The 20,111-nt window shown below is 37.6% G+C and overlaps 1 protein-coding gene and 1 pseudogene across 1 annotated transcript; one reads left to right on the forward strand and one right to left on the reverse strand.

The window, feature by feature from the left end:
• Positions 1-906: 906 nt before the first annotated feature.
• LOC140613606 (solute carrier family 25 member 43 pseudogene) lies at positions 907-1,616 on the reverse strand (annotated as a pseudogene).
• An 11,414-nt stretch (positions 1,617-13,030) lies between these two features.
• LOC140613349 (olfactory receptor 4C11-like) lies at positions 13,031-13,945 on the forward strand. The gene has a single exon (XM_072791882.1). It carries the CDS (start codon positions 13,031-13,033, stop codon positions 13,943-13,945), a length of 915 nt encoding a protein of 304 aa, XP_072647983.1.
• The last annotated feature ends 6,166 nt before the right edge of the window (positions 13,946-20,111 follow it).

Consider the following 20,111-nt stretch of genomic DNA (forward strand, 5'->3'; position numbering starts at 1 on the left):
TGGAGAGAGCCTGATGTGAAACTCAGTCCCAGGACTCCAGAATCATGCCCTGAGCCAAAGGCAGACACTCATCCACTGAGCCACCCAGGTGTTCCTTTTTAAAAAAATATTTTATGTATTTATTTGACAGAGAAAGAGAGAGCACAAGCAGGGGGGATAGGCAGATAGAGGGGGGTGTATATAGACACCACACTAAGTAGGGAGCCCAATGCAAGGTTCATTCCCAGGACTCAGGGATCATGACCTGAGCTAAAGGCAGACATTTAACAAACCGAACCACCCAGGTGCCCCTCAGTCAGTACATTTTTATTTGATTTTAAAGAAATGGTTCTTTAGACTTTGGTTGTTCAGTTTTGCATAACTTTTAAAAAATATTTTATTTATTTATTCATGAGAGACACAGAGAGAGAGAGAGAGAGAGGCAGAGACACAGGCAGAGGGAGAAGCAGGCTCCATGCAGGGAGCCCAATGTGGAACTCGATCCCAGGATTCTGGAGTCACGCCCTGTGCCAAAGGCAGATGCTCAACCTGCTGAGCCACCCAGGTATCCCAAACTTTTTTTTTTTTTTTCAGTTGGCTCCATACCCCAGTATGGAGCCCAATAAGGAGCTTGAACTCACAACCCTTCGATCAAGACCTGAACTGAGATAAAAAGTCAGCCACTTAACCAACTGAAATACCCAGGCAGCCCTAAAGAACTTTTTAAATTTCTATAATTCAGGCAGCCCGGGTGGCTCAGCAGTTAAGCGCCACCTTCAGCCCAAGGCCTGATCCTGGAGATCTGGGATCAAGTCCCACTTCGGGCTCCCTGCATGGAGCCTGCTTCTCCCTCTGCCTGTGTCTCTGCCTCTCTCTGTGTGTGTTTCTTGTGAATAAATAAATTAAAAAAATAAATTTCCATAATTCCTGGGGCTTCAAGCTCTGATCCAGCCCTGGAGTTAATTTATAGCTCAGAAGAGACACAATGTAACAATTTTGGTAAAGACAGATTCTCTTGCAAAACTCAAAGTTGCCAAACATAAGGCCAAAATAAGGAAGGATCTTCAGTAAATTGACAGTCCATTCCAGAGTCCAGTACCCCTGGGGCTTTCACTGTGGGAAGCAGTGTCTGCTCTTGAGAAGTGGACATCTACTCCTCCACAGTGAGGATGGTACAGGTTCTGAGCTTTCAACTTTCTTTTCACTATGTTGAAGGCAAAGGAGAGGGTCTGGGCCACCTAAGTAGCCAAGAAGGCACTGGCAAAATTCTAGAGGAGAGAGCCAATCTCACGGTCCAGTCTAGAATTTAAGTTCATAAAAAACTAGAAGGGAATCAGCAGAGAAAGAAAGAGCACCTACAATAGTAAAGAAAACCCCTTGATAATGGGACAGGAACCCTTCCTATTGATAACAGTAGAAAAAGCACAGAGGATCCCTCTGTAAGTTGATTCCATCATGTTCTACACAATTAACCTGTTTTTGATGAGGTCTATAGGATATATCACAATGGTAAATATCATGTCTGCCAGATTCCCAGCCATAATGGAGCTCCACTGGGAAATATGGCCCAGGTCATCTGTGAATAGCACTACAAATTTGTGGTAGGGGAGGTGCTGCAGGAGAAGAGATGCAGGCATGCCACCATGCTTCCCTTCTATGTCCTGAACTCTCTAGATCCCCAGAACCACTGGGATCCTCTCCCTGAGAACCACTAGGCTGAGCACCCTTGCTGGTCCCATCCTGGCCAGGGAGACCAATAATGACTGACCTTGCAATCAAATATACTACACCTGTGGCCTTCCCCAGAAAATTCCATCCTTCCAGTTTCCCAGGCCCAAAACATGGAAGTAAAAAAAAACAATTGGTAACCTAACCTGCTGGGAAAACATTGTTTGTCATCAAAATATAAGCAGAATGTGATCAATTTTCCCACCAAATCTCCTTCTATCTTTGTCTGAACTAATCTGCTAGAAAAACATTGTTTGCCTTCAAAATATATTGCAGGATGTGATCTATTTTCCCACCAAATCTCCTTCAATCCCAGTCTGAACTACTATTATCTTTCACTTAAATCATAGTCATGAACTCAGAATTGTCCCTAATTCCACTTTTGCTCTGCTAAGTCTATTTTCAGCATAGCACACTTATCTGCTTAAAACCCTGCAATGATTCCATTTTGCTCATAGAAAAGATCAAATTCTTACAAAGATTTGATCTTCTGTTGCCCCTTTGGCCTCTTCTGGTATTTCCACACTTCCTGCCTTGGCTCCACCCATACTGGCTTCTGTGTAATTTCTTGATGATATCTGGCAGGCTTTTTCTGCTTAAAATATGTATGCATCTACTTATGGCATTATTCTAATCTCTCTTCAATGAGGCTTCCCATATGCCTATTTATTTTTTAAATTTTTTTCATAAATTTATTTTTTATTGGTGTTCAATTTGCCAGTATATAGAATAACACCCAGTGCTCATCCCATCAAGTGCCCCCCTCAGTGCCTGTCACCCAGTCACCCGCACCCCTCACCCACCTCCCCTTCCACCACCCCTGGTTCGTTTCCCAGAGTTAGGAGTCTCTCATGTTCTGTCTCCCTTTCTGATATGCCTATTTAATACCAAATTCCCAAATTCCTATTAACATGCCTGATCTCTTTTTCTTACTTGACTTTCCTTTTTTAATTTTTTTTCTTTTTTTCTTTTTCTTTTTCTTTAATTTTTATTTCTTTTTTATTTTTTTTTTAATTTTTTTTCTAGAGAGGTAGTGTTGAGGGGCAGAGGGAGAGAATCACAAGCAGGCTCCATGCTCCGAGTTGTTTCTGTATATCATCGCTATGTCTGTGTTAGTCTTGGGCTCTGTCTTCACTTACCAGATCCCCTTTAATATTTCTTGCAGGAATGACTTAGTGATCACAAATTCTTTTAGTTTCTCTTTGTCTGGAGCTCTTCATCTCACCTATTCTGAATGACAGCCTTGTTGATAAAGTATCCTAGGCTGCATATTGTTCTAATTTAGCACCCTGAATTTATCATGCCAGTCCTTTCTGGCCTGCCAGGTCTCTGTGGATAGGACTGCTGCCAGTCTTATGTTTCTACCCTCATAGGTTAAGGACCTCTTGCCCTGAGCTGCTTTCAGAATTTTCTCTTTGTCTATGAAATTTACAAGCTTCAGTGTTATATGTTGAGATGTTGACTTATTTTTATTGATTTTGAGGGGGATTCTCTGTTCCTTCTGGAGTTGAATGCCTTTTTCCTTCCCCAGATTAGAGAAGTTTTCAGCTATAATAAGCTCATATATACCTTCTTCCCCTCTCCCTCTTACTTTTTCCTCTTCTTCTGGACCCTAATTATTCAAACATTGTTTCATTTTGTGGTATCACTTTTCTCTCAAGTTCTCCTCTTGTGATCCAGTAGTTATCTCTTTTTTCCTCAGTTTTGTTTTTCTCCTTCATTTTGTCTTCTGTGTCATTGATCCTCTCTTCTGTCTCATTTATGCCAGCAGTTAGAGACTCCACTTTTTATTGTATCTCAGTAGTAGCCATTTTGGTTTTGACCTCATTAGATTTTAGTTATTTTATTATGCTAGAAAGGGATTCTCTGGTGTCTTCTATACTTTTTTCAAGCCTAGCTAGCTAGTATCTTTATAATCATTATTCTGAATCTAGTTCCAACATCTTCCTTCTATCCATACCTATTAGGTTCCTGGCAGTGAATACTGCCTCTTGTTCTCTTTTTTTGAGTGAGTTCTTCCATACTGTCATTCTGTCCAGAGAATAGAACAAAAGAACAAAATACTGAAATAGCAACAACAACCCCAGAGAAATATACACTAACCAAATCAGAAGAGACAGAAACAAGACAAAACAAAAAACACCCACCACCCCTCCCCCCAAAAAAAGAAAAACAAAAAAGAGGGAGAGGGAGAGGGAGAGGGAGAGGGAGAGAGAGAGAGAGAGAGAGAGAGAGGGAGAATACAATGAAACAGCTGAACAGTACAATACACTAGATCCTGGGTGTATTTTGGTCTGTTTGTTAGAAGAAACCAGATTGCAAAATTATAAAGAAAAGAGACCCCCCCCACACATATACATATACAATGAAGGGATAAAATGTAACTGTAAAAATTAAAATTAAAAAAGACTTAAAAAAGAGTTGATAAAATAAGAAATTAGCTGAAGAGGAAAAAAATAATTGAAAAACTAAAGAATCATGAAAAAATACACTAATTCTACACACTATTTTCCCCTTGCACTGGAGTTCTGCAGTTCTATGTGATTGATAGACTTGGAGTTAACTGCATGTTCCGGATGGTTTTCTGGGGGAGGAGACTATTACTTTGATTCTTAGGTCTTTGCTATGGGTGGAATTGAACTGCCCTCGCCAGCGGGCCGGGCTGAGAGTGAAAGGCTCCAGATTGCTCTATGTGGCTTTTGTTCCCTGAAGGCTTTACCCAAAGTTTTAAGGATGAAAATAAAAATGGTAGCTCCCCTTCCCTCAATCTTCAGGACTGAAGCTGAAAGTTCATGCTCCCTTCTCTTCAGTGTACCCTTAGGGAAAAACAGTAAATCATTCTTGTCTCCCTGGTTTCAGTCTGCACTCTGTGTTCACCCCACCTGTGACTGGGCATTTTTATCTCAGGCACAGGGCCTCATTTCAAGTCTCCAAACTTTACAGACTCCTGGTGGGGTACACCAACCCTGCTCCTCCTGGGACAGGAAGAGGATCTCAACTGGGTTCTGCTACTTCCTGAGCCTCTACTTGGAGAGCAGTCACCTGACCATGATGCAGATTATGGTTTCTGGCAACATGGAGCAGAAAGCTGGCTCCTGGGCTCGCTGTTTGCAACTGGCCTTCCTGCTACAGTACCTGGGAACTCTGCCACACTCCGGCACTTCCGTTCTTTCTCTGACCATGGGGACCTTAAGACTACACTGTTCCACCTAGGATTCCACTCTGATTCACTTCCTGAGTGCCTTTCCGGCAAACTTCTAAAAGTTCGATTTTGCACTCCACCACTTTTATTACTTTCCAGTACTTGGCTTATGGAGGCTCCATCCCCACATGGTTTATCTTTCCATAGTTTGCCTCTGATGCACATCTTGACACCTCATACTTTGCAAAAAGGAGTTGCTTTTCAGTTTATAGAATTGTAGTAATTTTTATCTCACATCTTGGTTGATTTTGCAGGTGTTTAGAATGATTTGATAGCTATCTAGCTGATTTCCAGGGACCAGACAAAATGAAAACCACCTACTACTCCATCATCTTAACTCTCTTCCCAGTCTGCAGCTTTAAATAGGTGGTCAGAATAGTCTTCATGGGGGAGATCACATCTGAATAAATACTTGAAGAGAGTGAGGGGATATGCGAGTCAGCCATGTAGATATACACTGCAGTAATGTCTTGTAGGGTATGAGGCTAGTGAGATGGTAAAATAGAGAGTACTAGATAAGATCAGAGAGGAAGCGATGGGTCCAGATCCCATAAAGCCTTATAGGTTGCATTACATGACTTCCCTTTTGATCAAGTGAAGTGGAGCACCACTGGAGAGCTTTGATCAGAGGAGAGACACGACATGACTCACCTATTTTGTCTGATATTAGTATTGTTGCCTTAGATTTCTTTTTGCTTCTTTTTGCATTGTAAATGTTTTTCCATCCCTTTCTTTTTTAATTTCTGTGTGTCTTTAGGTCTGAAGTGAGTTCAACAAGAGGATAAAACAGTTATAAATCTTTATGCGCCAAACATGGGTGTACCTAAATACATAAAACAACTATTAACAGACACAAAGGAAGAAATTGACAGTAATACAATAATAGTAGGGAATTCTAACACCTCACTTACATCAATAGATAGATCTTCCAGACAAAAAATCAACAAGAAATGAGGAGCTTTGAATGACAGATTTGACCAAGTGGACCTAACATATTCAGAACAATATATCCCAATTCAGCAGAAGATGCATTTTTTTCAGGTGTACAGGGGACATTTTCTTAACTAGATCCTATATTAGGCTATGAAACAAACAAGACTTAACAAATTAAAAAAGACTGAAATCATATTGTACACCTTTTTTGACCACAGAAGTATGAAACTAGGAGTACTCGCAAAAAGAAACCTAGAAAGAACACAAATACATGGAGGCAAAATAGCCTGCTCCTAAACAATGAATAGGTCAACCAAACAATCAAATAAGAAATAAAAGTATACATGGAGATAGATAAAAATGATAAGGGATTAATATCTAAAAGATATAAAAAATGTATATAAGACACCACCACAAAGACCAAAAATCTGACTTAAAAATGGACAGAGGACCTGAATAGACATTTTCCCAAGAAGACAGAGAAAGAACAAGTGAGCACATGAAAAGATGTTCAATATTACTCATCATCAGGGAACTGCAAATCAAAACCACAATGGGATATCACCTCACACCTGTCAGAATGGCTAAAAATTTTTTTAAAAGAAATAAGTAGTGTTGGTAAAGACGTGGAATAAAATGAGCCCTCATACTCTGCTAGTGGAAATGTAAACTGGTGCAGCCACTGTGGAAAGCATGATGGAGGTTCCTCAAGAATGAAAAATAGTATTTCCATATGATTCAGTAATTCCACTACTGAGTGTTTACCCAAAGATATTTTTGCAATAATATGGATGGGTTGAGACAGTCTAAAGCTAAGTGAGATAAGTCAGACATACTAAGACAAATACCATATGAATTCACTTATATGCATATTTAAGAAAGAAGGCAAATTATCAAGAAATAGGAGACAATAAAAAAAAACCTCATACACTTAAATACAGAGAACAAAAGGGTAGTTGCCAAAGGGGAGGTGGGCAAGTGGATGAAAAGGAGGAGGAGATTGAGAGTACACCTGTCATGGTGAGCACTAAGCAATGTGTAGAATTGTTTAAACAAAAAAAAATGTGCATTTTGTTGTACAAAAACTGTAACTTAAGTTGCTTTAAAAACAAAAAAATCTGTAAAAGTATTTTCATTTCCACTTTCTTCTTTCTATACATACAACTTAACATCTTCAAAGTATTAGAGAAATTTTAACTAGTATTTTCATTTTAATTATTTATATTTTGTCAGTATCATTAGATGAATAATAATTATTGTTCTACAGTAACATTTTCTATAATAAGAAACTGGGAGAGGTTAAGAAACTTTCTTAAAGTCACAGAGACATAAATCATGAACTAGAATTCAATCATATCACATGTGTTGGAGTGTGTACCTGTGCTCAGAGCTTTGTGTGTTGTTAGAAAAGATTCAGTGTAAGACTAAAGCCTTTGGGAACTCTTAGTCTATACTTCAGTGTGACTTGAAAGGCATACTTTGTCCTTAGAGCAGGGACACCAGTGGAGCAAGTTGGTAACTGAAATGAGATGGATCCCTTCGGAGTCTAGGAGGAGAGAAAGACTCTGTGGACAGAATCTGCCTCTTGACAGCCTTGTCTGGGATTACTTAGCGCCATGGTTTGCAGTGGTCCAGGAGTGACTGAGCTAAGTAGTTTAAAGAGCATATCCTTTGGGGTTGGGTTCGGAAGGTCACAGCCCTTATCCCTCCAAAGCCTGGATATTTGTGAACTTCTATGAAATCTCTATAAATATCATTGGAGGAAGAAGAAATATTTAATCCATATGCTCTGCCAAGGAATTGTTTTGGGGTACTAGAGCTGCCTTTAGAGAAATGTTTCCATCACATTATACTGGGAATATTTCCTTTATATTCTAAAAGTTCTAGCAGTAGAAGTAAGAAACTTTATGCTGATATTGCAAAACTTATTGAAGAGTCTAGTCCAAGCTTCTATGAAATATTGGCAACCTGTGGTATGTCTTCTCTCCCCATAGATCCTGCAATGGAAAGCCTAGTAGATGTATTCGAAATATAGATTGCATATTGCAAACACACTGCACATGATTGATTCATCTTCAAAATAAATCTGATTTGCAAGAGCAAAAACTATGGTATCTCTATTGGATCTCATCTCTTTCTGTACGAGAAAAATGGTAAGTTTTTAAGCCCAACTAAACGATGTTCTTTTTTGATTTCCATTCAGCACTGGATTTCTGGCAGTTGTCATTATGTAATTCTTTCAATCTCTGAGAAGCGTGACGTGTCAGGAACATATTTCTCTCAGTGATGAGAAGATTCTGATGCGTCAGGGTTTCTGTCTTTCACTGTCTTTGATGCAGCACTGTCTCCAGACCAATTCTTATTGAATGAGGGGTACATTGAAGGGTGTAGAGGTATATTATCCTACACAGGCGGATTTCTTACTTGCAAGGCTTAAGGTCAGGAAAAGGAAAGGCTGTATACTGACCACATGCAATCAGTATGCATAGATAGTGTTGTTACCATGATTCTATGGCACTATGATACTACTGTTCTGACATTAATGACTATAATGTTGGCTGCCCAAACCCACTGTCATGTAAGAATTACATTTTCTTTCTGGTGTTGGAGTAAGGGATGTTCTATGGAGTGGAGGAATGAGAAGTAAACTCTAGTGAAATCCTAGGATGAAGCACCCTTTTGCCTCTAGCAAGGTGCTTTGCTCAGCCTTGAACTGTATTTAAATATAACTATAAATGCTGGTCTCTTCTTTTGACTTATCCTGAATTTTCCATCCATTTGATAGTCAGGACATGTAATGGATGTGTCCATGGTTTTGTTGCTTACCTATTTATGGTTTCTAGCTTTATGCTGGCATCACTGGAGTGGCTGGAGTCTTTTGCTTCTCATGGCAGTAGTGGGTGGAGTGTCCAAGAAGGAGAGGTTGTCATGGAGCACAAAAGCTAGAGTTCTGGTACTGGTTTCTTTGTTACTTCTCTCTGCTAAACTGCCTACCAATCTAGGCTGATTTGCCCAAAATAGAACAATATGAACCTACCTTATGAAATTTAAAATCAGATGAACAAAGATATTAAAACAAAAATGAAGAAGGCTATAATTAAGGATTGATTCTCTATACACAGACTCTCTCTCTTTCTCTGACACACACACACACACACACACACAGATTTTTTTTTTTTACAATTGAAATGCAATTAGCAAAGAGAGTGTTCAGGAAAACTTGGATGTTTTGCTGAGGAGATGGCATCTGAACTTGGTACTGTGTGTACAGTTAGCAATGCAGAGTGGAGGTTGTATCAGAGGAAGGTATTTGTCACTAAGACATACTGAAAGTTTAGTGAATGTGATGGTGTGGGGGCATACTTATGAAGGACAGCAAGTGTCAGGTGTGCCTGGAGCATACATACCCAGAGGCACGGAAGGAAATGTGGTAAGCAAGATTATGGTACTGTGTTCGAGGGCTTTCAATATCATGGTGAATATTTCAGCCATTGCTTTAGAAAACCATAGTAACCATTTTATCATATTCATGATTCATCATATTTTTAGATTCCATTTCTTTTCAAGTTCTAGTAAGGCGATTAAAAGAGGTAGAGGATAGAGGATGAGGAGAAGAGGGAATATCTGAAATTATGTCCTTTCTTTCTGCTTAGAAACATGGAACGTCCACCTAATGAATTCTAGGACTGGCCATTTGTAGTACTGATGTTTGTGAAATACCAACCTGATTTTGTGGTATGTATGAACTAATAATGCTCGTAATGCAAAGTCATGTGTATCTCACTCAATCTGCTGTTTTCTTTCAACAAAAATAGTATGAGAGATTTTATTCAGAATTTAATGAATATTAGACACTACATGAAAAGAATTATCTTCTATGTTTTGGGAATCTAAAATGATTCTGCTTTTAGGGCAGTGGAAATGCTTTGTATGATATTATAATGATGGATGCATGTCCTTAACATTTATCCAAATCCATAAAATGTACCACACGAAGAATGAACCCTAGGGTTAACTCTGGCCTCTCAATGATGATGGTGTTATGGTGATTATGTCTAATCAGTTGTGACAGGTCTGCCATTCAGAACATTAGTGTGTGAAACAGTTGTGCATTTGTTTTATGGGCAAATTAACAAGGTAGATTAATATCTCTGAAAGTTGATATTAATCATCATAATGGAAAATTGATACTAATAATCCTAATGAAAGCAATTATTGCAATTGCAGGTGCACAGATCTCCATCTCCCATGCTTTGTACATCCTGAATTATTTAGCCTTCATAGAAACCCTAAAAAGTAGATTACTTTGCTTTTATGTTTACTGGTGAAGAAAATGAAGCACAGAGATATCAAGGGACTTGTTACATATCTCACCATAGTGGGCAGTTGGGTGGGGTACAAATCTAGGCTGTGTGACTTCGGTGTCTAAGCACTATCGCTGTGCTAACTTACCTCCCTGCTCTGCTTTAGAATATCTGCACCTCAGGAAACGTAATATAGAATGTCTTTCTTCAGTTAAAGTTATGATTCATCTGTTAACATAATTCTGAATTTTTCACTCCCAAGCTATTCTTTAGAAATTTGTAGTCTTGTGTCTTGTCTCTTTGTATTCTTCTAATACCAATGATAGTGTGCCTTACATAATGAATGATTTCAACTATATTTATCTTAAAACTCAAACTATTAAGAGCAGTGGAATATTTTTCCCATTCTTTACAATAACTCCAGATATTTGTGAGTCAATACTTAAAAGATTATTGTAGGGTTATGAGAGATGTGAGTAGATAGTAAGATAGTAAAATTTTAAAATGTTTTGGAAATAGACTATATTAAAATGGGAAAATTAGCAGGTTGGACTATAGGAAAAGGGGAAAAGTTCCAGTAAAGGAGAAAAACTAAATCATAATAGTGAAAGAAGCAGAGGTTGGCACTTACATAGTTCTTACTTACTTTGAGCCAGTTTTTTTTTTTTCTCACTTTATCTACAGAGATACCATGAGTATATTTAAAATGACTTTCTCTAGCTGGTATATAGTGGAACTAGGATTTGAACTCAAGACATCTGAATCTAGCACCTGTGTTCCTGGCCAGGAAATGTAATGTTTTCCTAGAGTAATAGCCATCCCAGATATAATATCAAGATTGCAAAATGTAAACTGACAGAGGTTTAAAAATTCACAGAAAAGCAATTTTTCATGAAAAAATGTAGTAAAACTGTAAAATGGGTTATGATAAAAATATATGCACATAATAAAATATAATTATTTACTATTATCCAAGTGAGATAATAAGATAATGTCAGAAAATAACTTGTGTTTGTCTGCATGTTCATCAGCTATTTTGCAGTAAAACTGGGCAGCCCAGGTGGCTCTGTGGTTTGGCGTCGCCCTCTGCCCAGGGCCTGATCCTGGAGAACCTGGATCGAGTCCCACGTCGGGTTCCCTGCATGGAGCCTGTTTCTCCCTCTGCCTACTTCTCTGCTTCTGTGTCTCTCATGAATAAATAAGTAAAAATCTTTTAATAAATGCAATAAAACTATTAAATGTGGTTTATGACGAAAAGGTATATGCACATAATAAAATATAATTATTTACTATTATCCCAGTGAGGTAATAAGATAATGTCACAAAATAACTTGTGTTTGCATGTTCATCAGTTTTTTTGGAATATCATCAACCTTGAAATATTGGCCATACTTGTATGTACAAAAGAGGACACATATATGAGTATACTAATAGAATATTGTAAAAGGACACATAAAAACAGAAGGAGTCATTTCTGGAGAATACAATTATAGATTCAATAATTTTGAGACAAATTGCAATTTTCTTCTCTCATTCTGCTGTGTACTTTGAAGAATTAATGATATTATGAATTATTTGACAATAAAAATATAGTTAAGTGAACACAAATTATTGAAAAACCTTTTAATAAGTATCAATAGCAATGACAATCTCTAGCACTTGTGACAGCAATACTATACTTGAGAAATTGCTCTAAATTGTTATTTGTGTGAGTGAAAATTGGAAGCAACATCAATATCTCGATGGACAAACGGTTAAATAAATGCCACTTAGAAAAATTTTACAATGTCAGTAAGTAATTAAACAATTAAGCCATGGAAAGTATAGTGCATGGGAAAAACTGCTATAATAATTCCAAGTCAAAATCAGAACACAAAATGATATACAATGATATCAATGACAAAGTATAGATGCTACAGACAAGAATTCGAAACAGAAAAATCATAACATAGTATATTGAATAGTGGAATTTTCTTCAAATGATATTTTTAGAAACAAGGCAATTCAGGGTAAAAAGAAACATATGAGTTAAAACCCTATTTAGTTTATAGACATCTTTAGTAATTTTATACCAAATTGAATTCATATGCAGAGATGCTCAATGAGTTCAATTTAAGAGAATAGTAGAGGGTAAACAGCAATTTCCCTCAATTATGACAAATCTCAAAATTCCTCAGACCGTTGTTATCTACTGACCATCAGTGAAGGTGATATTGAGCACAAGAGACATAAGTAAAGACTTTTTAGATTTTTGTAAACCATATTTCAAACAAGATACTGATAGGCTCAGGAATGAAGATGTCAGGGACCCAAAAATGAGAGAACTCAATGAAGATATTTTCTTCAGATGGGCTTCTCCAACAATATGAGTGGTTAATAATATTGGAATACTGTTTTCCAGATTTCAAAGCATATAGATAAAATGCATAATAAATTAACTTGGTATATGTATATGTGAGCATAAATAATTTTCTTTTTAATTCAAGGGAAAATCAAGATAAGGTAGGGCAAGATTTTGATATAATTTTTCAGATGAAGGCCAAATTTCAAGGCAGTTAAGGCACCTGACCAAGGAAAGAACAAGTTTTGCCACTTTCAGTCTTGGTAGGAATCAAAAATTTTAAAGGATATTGACTTTTTATTCTCCAAATGCAAAGGCTTTGATCAAATTGGGTTAGTTTCTGAATCAATGGAGAGATCTGGGAGAGGCTGGGACTTCTGCAGATTTACAAAGATTCATAGGGATTAAAGGAAGTTAGAGGTAACATGGAGCAAAAAGAAGGAATTCAGAGGTCAGCTCAATGATTTCTCTGAAATGTCATTTCTTTTCTTCTTTTTTGCAGATTAAGGTCTTATCAAGTTCACCTTACCTATAGACACTACTATGGCAATGAACAGCAGTGTGAATGAATTCATTCTGTTTGGCTTGACACAGGATCCAAGAAAACAGAAAGCAATATTTGGGGTCTTCTTGATGTTTTACCTTGCCACACTGTTGGGAAACTTTCTCATTGTAGTGACTATTAAAAGAAGCAGGACCCTTGGGAGTCCCATGTACTTCTTCCTATTTTACCTGTCCTTTGCTGATGCCTGCTTTTCTACAACCACAGCTCCCAGGTTGATTGTGGATGCCCTTTCTCAGCAGAAGACCATTTCCTACAATGAGTGCATGACTCAGGTCTTTGCAGTCCACTTCTTTGGATGCATGGAAATCTTCGTGCTGATCCTGATGGCTTTTGATCGCTATGTAGCTATTTGTAAGCCCTTGCGTTACACAACCATCATGAACAGGCATGTCTGCAGTGTGCTGGTGATTCTGGGTTGGGTGGGATCCTGTATCCACTCTTCAGCACAAATTGTCCTGGCTTTGAGATTGCCTTTCTGTGGTCCCAACGTGATTGATCACTATTTCTGTGACTTGCAGCCCTTGCTGAAACTTGCTTGCATGGACACTTATGTAATAAATTTGCTAGTTGTTTCTAACAGTGGAGCCATATGCACGGTGAGTTTCACAATCTTGCTTATCTCCTATGTTATCATCTTGTACTCTCTGAGAAACCACAGTGCAGAAGGAAGGCGAAAAGCCCTTTCGACCTGCACCTCCCATTTTATTGTGGTTGTCCTATTTTTTGGCCCATGTATATTCATATATACACGCCCAGCAACCACATTTCCAGTAGACAAGGTGGTGGCTGTGTTTTATACCATTGGGACACCCTTGCTGAACCCTCTGATCTATACACTGAGAAATACAGAAGTGAAAATTGCCATGAAAAAGTTATGGTGTAGCAAAGTATGACTTCTGTTGATACATGATAATCAGGGATCCTAATGTATATTTCCTTAACAGTTTGTTTTTCCTTCATGGACAGGAGAGATATAATATTATCCTTGGGGAAATAAAAGCAATTAATAGATTTAATCATAGTTTTGTGTATTTAATTGCATTAAAATTAATAAATAGAATAAATATATAGACTCCTTATTCTGAGAGGATTGCATTAGAATAGGATTACATATAGCCCATAACCATTTTGAAGAAATTATCATGGCCCTTAGTTGAATGGTATTGACATCTGTTCACCTTCACATGATAATTTAGCTTCCTGGACCAATTTGCTTTCAGAAAGAAATGTACTGACTAGTGAGAGAATGATGTGTGGGTATATGCATACACCAATTCTTTGGCTAGATTTTATTCTAGTCTATGAATGTTGTCATGGAACTAATCCGTTTGGAACTGGAAATTAGTGTAGGTGACTATCTTGACAACTTGGGATTTGGAGAAGTCATTCTAAGAGAATTCTGCTCCGGAATCTGTGCCCAAGGTTGCCTCACTGGGGAATATACATAGAGGGATCCTCAACCTCTAAGAAAAGCTGGAAATCTCAGTGAAAACCTGGTCTGTCACTGGAAAACCTCTCAAAGTTCTGTAAGTAATGACAGAAGGAGAGTCCCATACTTGGCAGGGATAGGTGGGATCAGTCCATCAGTGCCTCTTGGAGAATCCTTTCCATTCCTCTTCACATGAGAGAAAGAAGAGGCAGTGAGGGAGTTTAGCAGGAGGAATGTGCAGGAGGAAACACATAGAAGGGAGCATATAGGGGAAAAGGAAGGCTAGAGTACAATGTAAGGCAAAGACCAAGATAAAGGGAAAGGAAAGTGGGAACTTTGTCCAAGTTGGAGAGCAGAAGCTTTGCCCTTCTTATATTTTGAAAATCACTTCTGGATGTATGAGTATTTGCAGGGAAAAATTAATTTTCCCAATATCTCTATATTATTGACTTAGTGTAGCTTCCTTGACTGACATGTTTGTTCAGTATCAGAAAAAAGATTTTTTTTTGGTTCCTAATAGCCCTGAAAAATCAAAATTCAGATTATTTGGGAGAACTCATGATTGAAAAGTCAGTTTTAATGCTATTTAATTTTGGTATTTTGTTTTATATGAGAATATTTTAAATTTTGTGTTTTCACTTTGAAGATCACCCATCTGATATGTATGATACACACCTGCCGCCACCACTACCACATCAAAATCTCATAATCAAGCACTATCATGTGATGCTCTTTCAGTACCTGAGTTTATAATTCCAATCAAATTGGCACCAGGAAGTATTACTTTAATTGATATGGGCTAATGAGAAAGGAATACAATGAACTTCATAAGTATGTGAAAAGTTTCTGCCAATGGAAGCACAATGTTATCCTGTGCCACCAAAGATGCCCAGTATTCTTACATAAGAAGTGGTGGTGGACTAAATACTTAAGACCCAATGAGGACATTTATCAGAGAACGAATGAGGACATTAGAGAAATTTTTATTTGTACTCACAGAAGAGATACATTTTCATGAACAAATTGGTATTATTAAACCGTATCTGCCAATGGGGAAGATTTCAAAGAGAATTGGGTGGGGATTGACATGAGGTAGTAGTCATGAGGAAAGGGGACAAGGAATCACTCCAAGCATTGGAAGGGTTGAAAAGAAAGGAGATCTGAAAATCAATCCTTGATTGGTCAGGGGGAAAAAAGACAAAATGAATTCATAAAAGATCCAAGAGAGTTACTAGAAAACTGTTTTGTGATGTCAAGGGTGAGGGGAGCCATTTGCAGTTCCCCTCACCTCTACAAGGGGTTGGAGACTTCTTGGTCAGCCAGAAGCTGTCCTAGCACTCACCTGATCTGTCTCCCTTCCCTAAGGGGTCCGAGGAGTATGTTGCCAGTCATCCAAAACTGAAAACGATATTTCCTGTATTTTGTGCAGCTTCTAGTTACTTTCAGCAAAGGGGAAGTCCAGTGACTTCTGCATTATGTTCAGAAATTTAAAATACTACATTTTCTTTGAATCGAGTTTGTTTTTATATTATTAAAAATAATTATGAGCTATGAAAAATGGAAGCGAGTGTACTTTCCTTGCATCCCATTTCCCAATTCCCATTTCTGCTGTAACTAAATTTAAAATGCATTCTTACCTTATGCTGCATCATTTTCCTCTATGTTTTTAGTGTCCCCCATACAAATAAACTTCTGTTGAGAATGTTTTTTGTTAACCTTGTGATACAGGTTCTGACTTTTTTCAAATTGATTGTCATTTATCATAATATGATCTATTTACACGTTAATAGTTTCAGCCTCATCCTGTATTATCAAATATATATAGCTGAATTTGTTGCATGATACTCTATCATCTTAACATATTTGTTTATTCTGTGGGCATACTCGATTTGAAAAATTACTATAGCTTCATGATATATTGCTCTTGGTTCCTCTCCACAACCCCCAGAAATTTTTCAGTTGTCTCTTCTATATATTCAACCATAGAGTTTAGAATCATTTTCTCCGTTTCCATGCAAATCACCTCCAGGAAGTTTTTTTTAGAAATTCACCCAGTGTTTCAATTAATTGGGAAAAATTAACAACTTTATTTTTTTAAGATTTTTATTTATTTATTCATGAGAGACACACACACAGAGAGAGGCACAGACACAGGCAGAGGGAGAAGCAGGCTCCATGCAGGGAGCCTGATGCAGGACTCCATCCAGGGACTCCAGGATATTGCTCTGGGCAGGCACTAAACCACCAAGGGATCCCAAAATTAACAACTTTAAAAGGGGAACTCCTTCCATCCCAAATTGTATAACTCACCTAATCCAGTTGTTGCATGTGTTTTGTGAAGAAGTTTAGTGTTCTTCAGGAAGACTATTCACCATTCTGTTATCTCATGATTCATTGTTATTGTGGCCGAGATTTATTTCATTTAAATTGTTGATTATACTTACTTTTGGAAATATTATTATTATGCTAATTTTTGACTTAACTCTTTTAATAAATAGTATAATCTGCAAGTTGTTTGTATTGGTTTGGTTTACTAGATGGACACACCAGCCAATAATGACTTGTGTTGTTTCATGTTTGCCTCTGACTGCTTCATCTCCTTTTCCTCTTATTTTGTTGTTTGACACAGAATTTCCAAAATGACAAGCTGCTAGGCTAAATTTACCTGAAAACTTTAAATTTGTTTAATCCAAAATTTTTTGTTTAGTTTAAGATTTTATAAATATAATTGGTCATCAGTATATTAAAATCATTAAAATGTATAAAAATATGATTGCCTGATTTCTCTTGAAAAGCATAGTATGGGACAAATTTAGATATACGCTCCTCATTAGGCAGCAACACACCAGAGCTTAGTCTTGACAGACTCTTATTGGGGACAGGATTTGCTCCCTTTCAATGGGGGAAAAGGTCTTCTTCAATTCCTTCTTAAATGTCTTTTCACAGTTTGGCTTCATTAATTACTTCCTGATCTCTGGGAGTATATGGAGTTGAGGACCTGGCATTAAAAGTCAGTGGATTACATAATAATGGCAGCTATAAAAGGTGGCCTTATCTAATTCCTGAATTTAATGGATTTACCCCAAAGATACAAATGCAATGAAACGCCGGGACACCTGCACCCCGATGTTTATAGCAGCAATGGCCACGATAGCCAAACTGTGGAAGGAGCCTCGGTGTCCAACGAAAGATGAATGGATAAAGAAGATGTGGTTTATGTATAAAATGGAATATTACTCAGCTATTAGAAATGACAAATACCCACCATTTGCTTCAACGTGGATGGAACTGGAGGGTATTATGCTGAGTGAAGTAAGTCAGTCGGAGAAGGACAAACATTATATGTTCTCATTCATTTGGGGAATATAAATAATAGTGAAAGGGAATATAAGGGAAGGGAGAAGAAATGAATGGGAAATATCAGAAAGGGAGACAGAACGTAAAGACTGCTAACTCTGGGAAACGAACAAGGGGTGGTAGAAGGGGAGGAGGGCGGGGGGTGGGAGTGAATGGGTGACCGGCACTGGGTGTTATTCTGTATGTTAGTAAATTGAACACCAATAAAAAATAAATTAAAAAAAAAAAAGGAATTCTCTTAGAATTAAAGGTAACATTTCCTTTAGGCTTCTGGAACATATTCTTTGATCCAGGTAAAGAAACTCATTTTACTTTTAGTTTGCTGTGGTTTAATTATAATTCAGACTAAATGTTAGCAAATCGCATGTTGGGATCTCAGAAATAGTTCTTTTTGTTTTAATAATATAATTTGATTATCAGGAAATCATGGCAACAGAAATCAGCAAACCAAGGATTGTGCTGGAAAACAGAACATGTAAAGGATTTCTAGGCCCTGTCTGCTAAAATGTATTTAATGAGAAATGGAGGCATGCTGTTACCTGAGAATTAATTATAGGATGGCTCAGTCACGCAAAGCTCTCAATATTAGAATAGGAAACATAAACTAAATCTACTATTACACTATTTCTTTGATTGACCTTTGCAGATTTCTAAAACTTTACATATTACGCAGATATAAAGATATGGACCTCATTCTGAGGTCTTCCTGGTGTATATAGTATGGGATTAGACTAAAATAAAGATAATCCTAAGGGTTTATGAAAGACTATACTGTTACGGATTTTTTTTTTCTGTATTGGTACATAGAACAAAAAGGTAAAATATAAAAGGAGTACTTTGCCATGAAATATTTTCGAATGCTTTTGTAAGTTTCTTTCTACAATCAAAGCTTAAAGAACAAATAGAAGCTAGCAGCAAAAGTTCTCACACCTCTTTCTGTAACTCCTCTCTCCGCAGCATGAAAGTGAAATTCGAGGTAGCTGAAAACCATTGAATCTGGGTCATTTTTAAGATACAATGACAACATTCATGCTTTTTGTGGCTTCAGGGAGGGTTAGTGGTCTTGGCACTACATAACCTGACCTTGTGTGTATTTCTGATCTTGCTTCTTGTCTCTCTCTACTATTACATTCCTGGTCTTTCACAGCTCCTTGAATATACCACAGGAGTGCTGCATTAGAGTCTCCCTTTCTAGAATCTTCACCCCACTAATCTTCACATGGCCGTTTCCTCCTGATCATTTTTGTTATTTATTGGTGCTCATCATCTTCAAAGATATGGATCAATATATTTCAGCAGTTTCCCTCAGAAAAGCTCAACGGGGTTCAAACACAGCTGAAATGTTGCCTGATAATAGAACCTTTCTCCTCCTACCCAATAAGAAGTACCATCCATAAAATAACCAGAGCCCTCTATTTCCAATGATTATGTCTAATGATCACTGTTTGTCTTTTTACTTCATTTAAATTTACTTAGCCCTGATATAGTACATCATTATTTTCAGATGAGGAATTTAGAATTCATCAGTTGCTATAATACCCAGTACTTATCACCTCATGTGCACTCCTTAAAGTCAGTAGTCCAGTTACCTCATTCCCCCACCAACCTCCTCTCCAGGAACCCTGTTTCTTTCACATAGTTAAGAGTCTCTCATAGTTTGTCATCTTTAATCTATTCCTATATAAATTTCCCTTCCCTTTTCCATGATCCTCTGTTTTGTTTCTTAAATTCCACATATGAGTGAAACCATATGCTAATTCTTTTCTCTAACTGAATTATTTTCTTGAACATTAACTACACCCTCCGATTCCATCCATGTCAAGGTAAATGAAAAGGTTTCAATCTTCTGAAGGCTGAGTAATAGTCCATTGTATTATCCACCACATCTTTATCCATTTATCTGTGGATGGACATCTGGCTCTTTCCACAATTTGTCTATTGTGCACATTCGGGCGATTGGGGTGCAGGTGCTCCTTTGGTTCACTACATTTGTATCTTTGGGATAAATATCTAGTAGTGCAATATCTGGGTCGTAGGGTAGCTCTATTTTCAACTTCTTGGGGAACCTCCATACTGTTTTCCGGAGTGGCTGCATCAGCTAGCATACTCACTAGTAGAGCATGTGAGAGGGTTCTCCTGTCTCTGCATCTTCACCAACATTTGTTGTTTCCTGACTTGTTAATTTTAACCATTCTGACGGGTGTGAGATGGTTTCTTATTATGGTTTTGAGTTGTATTTCCCTGATGCCAAGAGATGTGGAGCATTTTTTCAT

The sequence above is a fragment of the Canis lupus genome, chromosome 21, assembly GCF_048164855.1.
Source record: "Canis lupus baileyi chromosome 21, mCanLup2.hap1, whole genome shotgun sequence".
NCBI lineage: Eukaryota > Metazoa > Chordata > Mammalia > Carnivora > Canidae > Canis > Canis lupus.

What these genes read in the sequence shown, in the direction of transcription:
- LOC140613349 (XM_072791882.1), top strand. Translation starts at nt 13,031, where the DNA reads ATGGCAATGAACAGCAGTGTGAATGAATTCATTCTGTTTGGCTTGACA.